The sequence below is a fragment of the Malania oleifera genome, chromosome 8 (genome assembly GCF_029873635.1).
Source record: "Malania oleifera isolate guangnan ecotype guangnan chromosome 8, ASM2987363v1, whole genome shotgun sequence".
Classification (NCBI taxonomy): Eukaryota; Viridiplantae; Streptophyta; class Magnoliopsida; order Santalales; family Ximeniaceae; genus Malania; species Malania oleifera.
This window is the reverse complement of record NC_080424.1, coordinates 17,780,670-17,793,805: the sequence shown is the minus strand read 5'-3', so window position 1 is coordinate 17,793,805 and position 13,136 is coordinate 17,780,670. Positions and strand designations below refer to the sequence as shown.

Here is a 13,136-nt window from a genome sequence, read left to right as displayed (position 1 = left end):
TCCCTGTGTTCAAGCCCTCTGTTTTCCAAAGACACAACTAGGGCTCCAACCAACATAGAAATCCTCCCATAAATCTGAAAAAAAAAAAAAATATTGAAGGTTTTAGATTGAAATTGGCCATTTGTGTTGGAGAATCAATGATTTTTTTTTTTTAAACAGTTCTAAAAATATCCAAAAGCGTTTGATCTGATATGAAATTTTGTCAAAGGTTCCCCAGTTGTCCATTGAAGACTTTTTTTTTTTTCCTTAGCCAATCACCGAAAACCACTTCTTGTTCATCATCGACTGCCTATGTGTGTGTGTGTATGAGAGAGAGATTAATATGTTCATAGGAGATAAATCTGTTGAAATGCTATTGCTGTGCAGTCCTCTTAACTGTGCTCGAGGATATTCTGCTGTTTCAGTTCTGATTTGTTTGGTACAGAAGAATAAAATGGAATGGATGGGGATGTAATTGGTCATTATAATTTTATATTTTTATATATTTTTCTCATTTCATTTCATTTCCAATCTATTCCATTTTGATATATCGAACATTGCATAATATTCCCGATCTGTTCCATTCTTTTGAGGGTCGTACGCAACGACGGGCATGGTGGCTTGCGGCATTCTGATTTACTGAAAATAGAAGAATCTTTGTTTTACCTATAGAGGGCATGAAGGCTTCTTTCTAAACTTGAAAATGTTGAAATACACATACATACATACATACATACATACATATATATATATATATATATATATATATATATATAAATGAAAGAATCATTTTTTTATTCTCATTTTTATTATCAAAGAACAAAGTAAAAAAAAAAAAATGTATAATGAACCAACGAGCAAAATTTAAATATTCATTTCACTAATTGTTGATTTTCTTAAATTTTATTCAGCACATAACAAGTTTTCATTTTTAATAACATTTGATGTGCAAAGAAAATGCAATGTAAAATGAACTTTTATTTTCCTTTTCTCAGACACATTCTATATCTAACGTACGCTAATACAAAAGTAATGGATCAACCTTGTACTACTATTATGTGAGATTGAATTTAATTTCTGTACTTTTAAACGAGCACAATTTAAAGACTTGTTAGTTTTATGTAACTAAAGTTGCCATCCAAAACAAGTTAATGGTGCATTTTGGTTTTTTTTTTTTAAAAAAAATCTCTATTCACAAATCGCACGCCTGAGTCCTCGAATGAGAGGAAATGCCTAATACTTGGGCTTGAAACTTCTTGTTCCATTCTTCCCTCCTTCCCATCCCCCTCTCCTCCAAAAAGTTAGGTTAAATATATAATTATGCGATGACATCGTAGCATTTTGTATGCACCTCAGTTTGTTAAAACCTAATTTGGATAAAAGGCGTGATTATGTGAAATCAATGATTATAATTCATTGAGGGCATCAAGTTGTGATTTCTCTTTTGACAAAAGCTAGACATGATGCGTCCTTATATTTATATCCTTAATGTGACATGGCAGCCTTGTGCATTTTGGTATAAGGACAAGTTGAACAATGGAAGATTGGATAGGGCAATGAAAAGGGAAGAGACCAAAATGATTTTTTTAGGTGCTGAGCCTTTGGCACAATTTGTCAATTTAAAATGCATAGCATCTGAAAATTTTCAGTTTAAGATTCAACCTTTTGATTGCCTTTCTACGAAGGAGAGTTATAGGATTTAGGTTTAACCAGGATTATAGAGAGAGGCTATTACCCCTAGAGCTCCATGCAGCCACATTTAAGAGAGAGAGAAAAAAAATCAGTCTCAAAAGTTAGCATAAAGCTGAATAGTTCTAACTCATTTCCATTTCCCCAAAGTGGGTTATCTATATAATTGCTAAGCGAAATTTGTGGGTGGGTTTCAATGAATGTAGACAAATCTCGTAGGCCTACGAAAATCACCCCAATAAAGATGAGAGCCCAATTGCAAAGTCCAATAGCCTAGGCTCACTGCTATAGCCCCAGGCTGTACAATTACTAAAATATCCCTAATCCCTCTTGAACAAGCTTTCAACCCAACTAGCAAAAGTCATTTGCTGATTTTCTGATGCCTCTCTTCTCTTTCCTCCAGTAATTATATTTACAAAATCTTCCCTGCATCAATCATTTTGGCATAGAGAAGAACCCTTAACACACTCCTAAGCCATGTTTAATTCACAAAATATGTGCTTTTAAAAATAGAATAGTTATAGCAGAACAGCGGAATGGTTTAGTGCATACACAAAAGAGAAAAATATGTTATTACAACAGGGATAGACAAAGATAATTATCCCCGACATGACTTGACAAGAAGCAGACTGATGGTAAGAATAGTATGTGACTGAGATTTGTTTGCAGGGAGTGGGAGTATTTGGTAGGTATGAGCTGTTTGGCTTTGTCTTCTGTGGGAGTATCCTCCCTTGGGGGCCTCCTCCTTGTGGAGCTGAAGCCAAACCAAGATGAGGAAGGCACCCACCATGTCATCTCCCTCTTTTGGACTCAATACACTGATTCAAAAGATTAGCTGTTTTTTTTTTTATATAAGGACAGGGGAAAGCAAGATTTTGTATGGCACTAGATCTTCCCTTTTCCACATGTGTGATGTACATGACCTAAAATATATATGTATAAGATGAGACTCTGCCTAAAATTAACAATTTAATAATGAATGGCATTGCTCTGATTTTTAAAAATTCAATAAAGGTCGATGATTATTTTGATAAAACAATGATGATGATTATCTCTAGTAGATCTTTTTTGACTGAAAAACTTCAGAGGTGGGTATGAGTGGGGAAATCTAGTGTGTGGTAAGGCATGTGGGGGAGGGGAAAAAGGCATGCTCTGTTCCTGTATGTTCCCTTTTACCTTGCAGCATAGGGCCTACATCTGAGGTTAGGGTTGGGTGTCCCTGGGAGTTTTGACTGTTCCCCTTTATCCTTTCAGTCTCTTCAGAGCTCCTGATGGTTTTAGGGAAAAAAAAATTATTTTTTTCATCAAGTCACATATTATTTTAAGATAATTACAAAGTACAAGAAAATAATAATGTGTAAAAAAAATTTAATTTTGTTTCCCATCCATTTTCTTTTTTTTTTTTTGGATGTTTTTGAAGCTTCCTCAGGAACATAATTTTTTTTGCATGGGCTTGGCTAACAAGAACATAAAATTTTTCAGAAGGCCCGTGTGTTTTGGTGTAATAGATATTTCTGCTTTTTTTCTTTTTTCAATGCTTTGGAAGTTTGGTAATCTGTAGTTTACTGCTATTTGTCTGACAACGTAGGAGAAGAAAACATAAATCAGCTATTTCAGCCGCATTTTAGGCATAGATTTTGGTATGTTGGGAAGTGTCAAGATTGATCTAATTACGTGGCATTGGATAAATTTGGGAAAATTAATTGAATTAATTCAGAAAAAAAAAATTGAATTACTAAATGAAATTTTGCAAAGTTGTAATTGCTAACCATGAGTTTTAGATTGACAGCATTTGGAAACATAAATTTCAAGTCTTAAATTTATATTTGAATGGATTTAAAGAAATTTAAATACAATTTTTATATAACATCTTATCCAAATTCAAATTCAAATTCAAATTCAAATTCAAGGCCTTTCTAAAGTGAGTGATTTGATATTAAAAAAAAAAAAAAATAGGAAACTCTTTTTCTTCAAATCCCACTCTTTTGAATTGCATTTTATAAAATAAATAAAATAAGACAAAATAAAAAATTAAGCTTCATTATATTTTTCAAAATACCAAAAAAGCTCAAGGGGAAAAAATATATGAGCTTCAGTTTAATTCTTTTTCTAAATGATTAATTTAGTCAGCGTAAAATTTATCAGATCACTATGATATGAATCCTTACTGAATATTTGTTGGGGTATCCCCTACGAGTGATGCGTTGCACTTGTACCACCTGGGTGTAGCGAAAAGTGGGCGAGCGTAGGCTAGATTGTCATCCCGAAGTGAGGCGCCGTGTCGGTGCCTAGGTACAGTGTCAAATATACAAGGGTTTTGTTGTGAAATATGGCTCACATTCTAAAGGAAAACATGAAGGAAATCAAGGTGTAGTAGTGCAGCAGGGCAAACCGTCGATGGTTTGGCTTTGGATGCCCGTTGTAGATTTAAAATTTTGAATAAATAGATGTTAATACGATTGAGTTTCGGGGGGAAACCTCTGAGGAGGCTTATATATACATAGTAGATGTTGCATATGGTGAGTTAAGTGTGATTGAGAGGATTATTGAGAGAGCTCTTGTATTGTTCTTGTAATTTGGACAAGAAGATAGTAAATTCTTGTCGTTTGCTCTCGTAGATGTAAGCATTACTGAACTAGGTAATCTTGGTGTCATTGTTATTGTTATTGCTTTCATTTACTTACTGTGGTTGTGAAATTGTTCTATATTCACCATTAGATTGCTGCATTGTTTGTTTGATCATTTTACACAAATATATATATATATATATATATATATATATATATATATATATATATTTCCAATGTGCAAATTCAAGTTTATTCACTACAGGTTCTTGCATCATTCCAGATGTGGATAGGTTAAGAAATTACTTCAAGAAACTAGGATTAAATTAGCAACTTAGAACATAGTGACACTTATGAGTAAAAACATAGAAATTGTTGAAACAATGATTAGAAGAAAAATTAATACAAGTTGCCTTCAAGAAACTAAGTGGGTGGGGGAGAAATCTAGATAAATTGATAAATTAAGATTTAAAACTTTGGTACATTGAAAAAAAAAATATAAGAATGAAGCAAAAATTATTGTAGACAAAAACTTAAAAGACAGCGTTGTTGATGTAAGCAAAGTAGGGGATAGAATTATAAAAATCAAGATGATATTAGGCCAAGAAATAATAAATATCATTAGTGCTTATGCTCCTAAGTAAGCTTAGTAAAAAAATATTAAGAGACCATTTTTAGAAAATATGGATAGTATTATACAAGACATACCAGGAACTAAGAAAATATTCATAAGAGAAGATCTGAATGGACATGTTGGAAGAGATAGTAAAGGTTATGATAGGATACATAGAGGATATGGATATGGAGACAAAAACGAGCTTAGATGATCTTAGACTTTGCTATGTCATATGATTTTATTATAATGAATACTTATATTATGAAGAGAGAAGCACACTCAATAAACTTTAAAAGTAGACAAAATAGAAGTCGAATAAATTTTTTTTAACTAGGAGGGTAGATTGTTTATCATGCAAGGATTGTAAAGTTATTCCAGATAAAAGTCTAACCACATAACATAAGAGTCTTAATGTTAGATATATATATATACTAAAAAATGGAAGAAAAATGATACAATAAATCAGTATAAGAGAACTAGGTAGTGGAACCTAAAGGGAGAAAATATGAAAATTTAAAGATAAAATGATCAAAGATAGGGATTAGACTATAGAAGATGAGATAGATACAAATACTCTTTAGAATAGATTAGCTAACTCTATTGAAAAGATGGCCAAAGAGATTTTAGGTGAATCAAGAAATTCTCGAATAATAAAGAAAGTTGGTGGTGGGATAAAGATGTCCAAAAAGTCATAAATACAAAAAGAATTTGGTATAAAACATGGTAAAAATACATTGATAACTTTAAAAAGTATAAAGAAGCGAGAAAAGATGCAAAAAGGATTGTTAGTGAAGTAAAACATAAATCATTTAATAGTTTGTATAATAGATTAAAAAGAAGGGGAAAGAGATATATTTAAACTTATTAAATCTAGAGAAAGGAAGAGTAAGGACTTAGGAAATGTAAAATGTATAAACAGTGAGGATGATATTGTCTTGGTTAAGAACAAAGATATAAAAGATAGATGACGAAGTTACTTTAACAAGTTGTTTAATAAAAATCAAATAGAAGACTTAAACTTAGAATTGACAAATGAGGAAAAGATTGATTTATTCGCAAAATTAGAGTTAAAGAAGTTACATTTAGACTAAAAAATATGAAAAATAAAAAAACTATATGATTGGGTAACATGTCAATTGAAGTTTGAAAATGCTTAGGTGGTAACGGAATTATATGGTTAACTAATTTATTTAACACAATTATAAAAACTACGAAAATGTCAGATAAATGGAGGAAAAACACTTTAATACCTATATTCAAAAATAAAGGAGATATTTAAAATTGTAATAACTATCGTTGAATTAAATTTATGAGTCGTAGGATGAAACTGTGAGAAAGGATAGTTGAACAAAGATTAAGGTTATAACAAAAATTTCAGAAAATCAATTTAGTTTCATGCCTATGAGATCTACCACAGAAGTTATATATCTTTTAAGAAAATTAATTGAAAAGTTTAAGGAAAAAAAGAACTTGCATATAGTATATATTAAGTTAAAAAAAACTTATGATAGGGTACTTAAAGAAGTTCCATGGTAGGTTTTAGGAAAAAAAAAAAATGGTATGAGTAATGATTAGTGTAAGGACTAGAGAAATTAAAGAATTTTCAATCACCATAAGCGCACATCAGGGATTTGCTTTGAATCTTTATCTTTTACTTTAGTGATGGACCAACTAATTAAGAGCATTCAAAATGAGATTCCACTGTATATATTATTTGCAGATGATATTGTATTAATTGATAAAACTAGGAGCAGAATAGAGGGTAAGTTGGAATTAATGAAGAAAGTTTAATCTAAAAGTTTTAGGATAAATAGAAATAAGATAAAATATATGAAAAGAAATTTTAGTAATGGTAGGAGAAATATGAGAGACAAAATTAAATTTGATGATGAAAAAATAAATAATACTTGTAAATTTCGATATCTTAGATTTATTATGCAAGCTGAAGGAGAAATTGAAAATACTGTAATGCATAAAGTTAAAACAGATTAGGTAAAATGGAAAAATGTTTCAAGTGTACTTTATCATCATAGAATACTCTTAAAATTAAAAGGTAAGTTTTATATGATGACTATAAGACCAATTATATTATATGGATCAAAATGTTGAGTAACGAAAAATAAAATATCCAAAAAGTAAAAATTGCTAATATAAAAATGTTTAAATAAATGAATGGTATAACATTAAAATATAAATTAAGAAATTAACATATTCACAGTAAGTTTAGTATAACTCCTATAAAAGATAAGATAAGTGACAACTAAGATGATTTGAGCGCTTGCAACGTAAACCATATAATACGCTAATGAAGAAGAGTGAGTTAGTTACTACAAGGGACAATATACCGAGTAGAAATAGACTTAAAATAACTTAGAATGAAATAGTGAATAAAAATTTAATAACCCTAAATTTTATCAAAAGAAATAATTTATGATCACATAAATTAGTAAAAAATAATTCATAGAACTAAACTCACCTAGGATACTTAAGATTTTGTTGTTGTTATATCAATTTAGTGAGAGAAATCACTTTTCAATTTTCTCTGGCTATCCAAATAATATGATCTATGTAAGACCAAGCTTACCCCTACGCCTCAAAAATAAAAAATAAATAAAAACATAAAGAGGCTTCTATCATATATTATCAGGGAATAGGACCAGCCGTGCCTCGACATGTTGAGAGGCCATGAGAAGGTCGTAGCATGGTGATGAAACACTTTTAACAAAACCAAAAAATAATAATAAATAAATATATAAAAATAAAACTAAAAAACTGAAAAAAAAAAAAAAACAAAAACAAAAACAAAAACAGAAAAAGCAATATTAAGAGCCGAGGCAAATCAACTACTTTTATGAATCTTCTATGTACAATAGGCCCCAAGACTAAGAGTTGCCAGTTCCCCCCCTCTTTTCATTTCCTACATTACAACTCCTTGTCTTTTTGCTTTCTTCTTTTTTCACTCTTCAATCGTGGAAAAGAAAAGAAAGATTAATCATAGAGATCCTAAGAGAACTGGAAAGAACATTTCAGCTCTGATTTGAGGACTGTTTAATAAGAGGTTGAGAGGACTTCCCCCAATCTTCAGGTGGACTCTTTACCTCCATTAGCAGTGCCACCACTTCCTTCATGGTGGGTCTTTCAGATGGTGAAGTATTCACACAGAACATTGCAATTCCAAGCGTTTGAAGCATCTCCTGCACCATCTGGTCAGGCAAGCTCTGCAGCTTCAAATCGAGGACTGTCACCGCTGGTTCGAAGCTTCCCATCTTCTTCTTCACCCACTCTACTATATGGAGTCCATCCCCTACTTGGGACTCTATGGCGCTACGCCCACTTAGAATTTCCAACAGAACCACTCCATAACTGTACACGTCACTCTTCTCGGTTATGTTCATGGTGTATCCATACTCTGATTGTAATCAGAAAAGACAACATTTAGAATTGATGTAAAACATAAATCAGTAAAAATGATGGAGTTGATGAGAATAATTTGAAACTCCATACAAGTTAACTAAAATGTGTTTGTTCAAGTGTAGATGAGAATACTACAAAAAATGTTAAAGAAAATGGTGCTGTTTGCAAATTATATGAAGCAACTAAATAAAACAAATGTGCGAAAATAAAATGGAGATCAATGAAGGACACTTGCCTGGGGCAATATACCCATAAGACCCAGCTACTCTGGACATTGCGTGGTGGTAATTTGGAGAGTTCATTAACTTAGCCAGTCCAAAATCTGCCAAATATGTCTCAAACCTGGAATCTAGAAGTATGTTATTGCACTTCACATCTCTGTGAAGTATTGCTGGCACACAATCATGGTGAAGATAAGCAAGACCCTGAGCTGACCCAAGAGCAATCTTGTACCTGGTTTCCCAATCCAAGTTTCTGTTCCCCTGAAGTAGTTGTTGCAGATTCCCATTTGAGATGTAGTTGTACAGGAGAAGCTTAACAGACTTATTGGAACAGTAACCTAGGAGCTTCACAATGTTCCGGTGCCGAATGTGTCCCAGAATTTGAATTTCTGCAGCAAAGGAGTCCACCGGCTCTTCATCTTTTTTCGTTTTCCATAGCTTTTTCACTGCAATCAACTCCCCATTTGGCATTTCTGCCTTATAGACAACTCCAGAACAGCCTTTTCCAATCACATTCTCATCTTTCAGGCAATCCAAGATATTTTCAATGCTGAAGCTCAGTTTTTGAAATGGGATGAAAGTCCAGGGGTAAGAAAAGTCTTCAGCTCCTGGTGGTGAACTCAATGAGCTGAAGGATTTCTCTACCATGTACTTATGATTCCGAGTTACAAGAATCCAGGATGCAATAACTGCGATGGTCAAAGAAACCAGAATCACAGAAATCAAAGCAATAGTTTTGGAAGATTTCAATCCGTTTCTTTGAATTAGTTGTGAGGAACAAGTTAGCCCATCAAGGGATTCACAAAGATCTGGGTTTCCGAGGTACGAATTCAAAGAGAGAGTTCTGAAGAAAGGCGTTACTGGGATAGGGCCTGAGAAGTTGTTGAAGGATATATTCAGAGAAGTGAGACTGGTGAGAAAACCCAGAACTTTTATATTTCCATGAAGCTTATTGCGGGAAAGATCAAGTGATTGTAACTGACTCAAACTGGACATTGTTTCAGGTATTTCTCCTGTAAGCCCATTTGAGCTTAAGTCCAAACTGATGGTTAAGCTCGTCACGTAACCAAATTCAGGTGGGATTGTGCCAGAGAGGGTGTTCAAGCTCAAATCAAGTAAAGTTAGCTTCTGCAAGTTTCGAATGGATTTTGGGATTGGCCCAGTCAACAGATTATTGTTGAGGATGAGTTTGTTCAAGTAACTGAAGTTCCCAAAACTCCAAGGGATTTCCCCCGTGAAGCTGTTTTGGCTGAGATCAAGCTGCTCTAAATTCACAAGTTCCCCTAATTCAGGTGGGATTTCTCCAGTTATGTAGTTATTGTGCACATCCAATAGCTCAAGAACTGTGATATTGGCAATCTCAACAGGCAGGCTACCCGAGAAATGGTTCATGTACAAGTCAAGAAATACAAGGTTCTGCAATTGGCCTATTTCCTTAGGAATCCGCCCAGAAAGCTGATTCTCCCCAAGCCTCAATCTCACCAGAGACTGGCATTTTGAAACACTTCGAGGTAACCCTCCAGATAATGAATTCCCCAGAAGGAGGAGCTTGCTCAGTTTCTGCAAATAAAAAATCTCTTCCGGGATGGACCCAGTGAGCTTATTCCTTGAAAGATCAAGCGCGTAAAGTTCAGTGCAATTCCCAAAAGAGGATGGTAAGGTTCCAGAGACTGAATTGCCCCACAAAAAGAAATTCTGCAAATGTTTCAAATTACCAACCTGCCATGGAATTGGACCAGAGAGCTGGTTCTTGTCAAGCTGAAGAGCACTAAGACTTGTGCAGTTACTCAACTGCCACGGAATTGGTCCTGTGAGTGCATTGTCAGACAGATGAAGCTGTTCAAGAACAACTAGCTTCCCCAAGTCACCCGGAATTTCACCATGAACATCATTAGCAGAAATGTCAAGTACAACAAGTGACGAACAATTGGAAAGCTCAGCTGGAATCGGTCCAGTGATCAAATTGCCCCACAAAAGCAAGCTCGTAAGCTTCTGCAGCTTCCCCAGTTGACGAGGTATTGAACCAGTGAGCTTGTTCATGTGCAAGTACAAATTCCTTAGTTCTGAACACAATCCGAGTTCAGGAGGAATCGAACCAAATATATTGGTATCATAAATTGCCAAAGTCTGAAGATTGACCAAGTTGCCAAAAGTAGGTGGTATCACGCCAGAGAGGGCAGTTGCCGCCCCACCAAATGTCGTCAGATTGGTAAGCAGTCCTAATTGCGGTGGAATTTCACCAGACAGGTACGGGTTCCCTCCAATTCGGAATTGTTGGAGAGAAACAAGAGAACCCAACTGCGAAGGAATAGACCCATTTAGGAGATTGTCCTGGAAACACAGAACTTGCAGGGAATAAAGGTTTGCAAGATGTGGAGGAATCCTACCAGTCAATTTATTGGAATTCAAGAAAAGAAACTGCAATGCTGTCAAACGACCCAGCTCCGCAGGAATGGGTCCGGAGAGAGCATTGGAGGAGAGGTCCAGGAGGCGAAGACGGGTAAGCTTTCCAATGGAAGGAGGAATGGAACCTGAGATATTGGTGGAGGAGAGATTGAAGAGCTGCAGAGATGAGAGAGAAGAGAGCTGTGGAGGTAGAGAAGAGAGATTGAGGAATGTGTTTGGGAGAGAGAGCGAGATGACTCTGTCCTGCGGAGAGCAAGTAATACCCTGCCATGAACAGGGGGTTGAGCTTGATGGGTTCCACGAGGAGAGAATGGGAGAGGATGATTTGGAAGAAGGGTCAGAAGCAGAGAGGAGAGAGAGAAGGGCTTGCCCATCAGGATTCAAAGAAGAAACCGCTGATTTAGTCAAGTTCACCCAAAAGAAGAAGAAGAAGAAGAAAAAGAACAAAGAGGACATAGCAGAATAGCTGTCTTTCTCCATCTGAGACAAGGAATAGCTTTGAAACGAAGATTCACAACTGGTTTGATGGCTCAGTGGCTCTGCTTCTGATTCCGGTGGCGTTGGTGGTAGTAAAAGTCCACTCTAGCAGACAACATCCATGTGAAGGAGGTTTTTCCGGTGGTGGGGATGCTTAAATTTCACACCAAGTGTTGAACCCAACCCATGTGAACAAAAGATAGTCTTTTATCTTTAATGGAAGCCAGATACTCTGTTAACGCAGTGAAAGACAATGGCGAAAACTGTTAATCAAGTTTCTTACCCGGAAAATCCACCTTTTCTCCGGCAGCCGCAGTATACTGGTGGTTGCAGGAGAGGTGGCTGCCTACAGAAGTGGTGACAGGGAAATAGCAGAGTCAAACCCAATGCCTTGTGACGTTCAATCCTTCAACTGCAGCCATAGCCATATGCACCACTTCTCGGTGTTGGTGAATCTAGGGTTTCAGAGTGAGGGGATGGCGGCGGTGGGCGGAGCTTGAAGCTCTGGTTGCTCGAGTGCTCTCACTGATAGACTGACAGTCCCAAGGTGCACAAGCCCCTCCGTTCCATTTAAATACAAACTCTTACTTTAGTGCAGTGATTTGCGCGCTACTGTCTGTTTTTTTATCCTGACGGGGTGTGCTCCTCCGAATTTGATGACTACAGAATTCCCAAATTACCCTTATGCCCGTGCGCTTGTGCTAGAAAAGGCGCGTCGCAACGTGCCAACTGCTGAGGGCTCTCACTGCTCGCACGTGTCATCCTATGGCTGAGAAATTATGACACGCTGGTCTCTTGAACATGTAAGTTCTATTTTTACAAAAATATATTTAATTTAATTTATAAAAATTATTTTATGTACAAACAAAAAGTAAGGTTTTTTTTTCGAATGTTTAAATCGAACTAATGCTTAACATGAAAATAATTTTGTCCATGGTTGAACTGTTGATGTTAGTATGACATTACAACACAATTATAATATTATATATCAATATAAGAGAATATTTACAAAAATAAAGTAATTAGTCAATTAACATAATAAAATAAAATTATTAACACATTCTGAGTAAATAAAATATTTTTATTTAATTAATAAAAATTATTAGCATATGTTATTATAATTATGCATATTGATATCATTAGTTCAATTTGTCGATTTGACTCTTTTTTTTTTTTTTTTAAGTAGGGCGGCATCTCCATTTATTTATTGATAAACCCTCACTTTTGGTGAAAGAATATCGTGGTTACAACACAATCAATAGGAGAAACAAAAGACAGAACTTTAAAAAAGGTCTCCCAAAAAGCAAAACCAACAAATAGTCAAACCAGAGTTACAAGTCCAAACAAAACAAAGTAAAACAAGAACCTACAAAACAAACCCCGTTCAACAAAACAAATAAAAGATAAACAACAAAAAACATAAACCAAAACCAACAGATCATCAGCTAAACATGCCCCATATACGCCGTACCCATCTTCTCCAATTTATACAAGCCATTGATAACTCTAGGGAGTTGACTACTATTGGTAAACAAACTATTCCTCCCCATCGCACCTTGTCGAACCAAGACATCTGCCATTTTGTTCCCTTCTCTACACCAATGATTTATTGAAAAGTCTACTCCATCTAATAAGTCAATAAGCTGCTCCCAAAAATCCTACAAACACCACAAGAAGCACTTACTGGATCTTATCCAATTTACTACAATATTCGAATCACATTCAATATTAATACTAGTATGACCCAAATGTTTGCAAATCTTTATT

The 13,136-nt window shown here is 34.9% G+C and overlaps 1 protein-coding gene across 1 annotated transcript; it reads right to left on the bottom strand.

Annotated features, from left to right (window-relative positions):
- Window positions 1-7,671: 7,671 nt before the first annotated feature.
- On the bottom strand, window positions 7,672-11,954 carry LOC131161880 (LRR receptor-like serine/threonine-protein kinase RGI5). Its single transcript, XM_058117893.1, has 2 exons — window positions 8,501-11,954; window positions 7,672-8,260 (listed from the first exon to the last, which is right to left on the bottom strand). Exons 1-2 carry the CDS (start codon window positions 11,370-11,372, stop codon window positions 7,878-7,880), a joined length of 3,255 nt encoding a protein of 1,084 aa, XP_057973876.1. The 5' UTR covers window positions 11,373-11,954; the 3' UTR covers window positions 7,672-7,877.
- Between the last annotated feature and the right edge of the window lie 1,182 nt (window positions 11,955-13,136).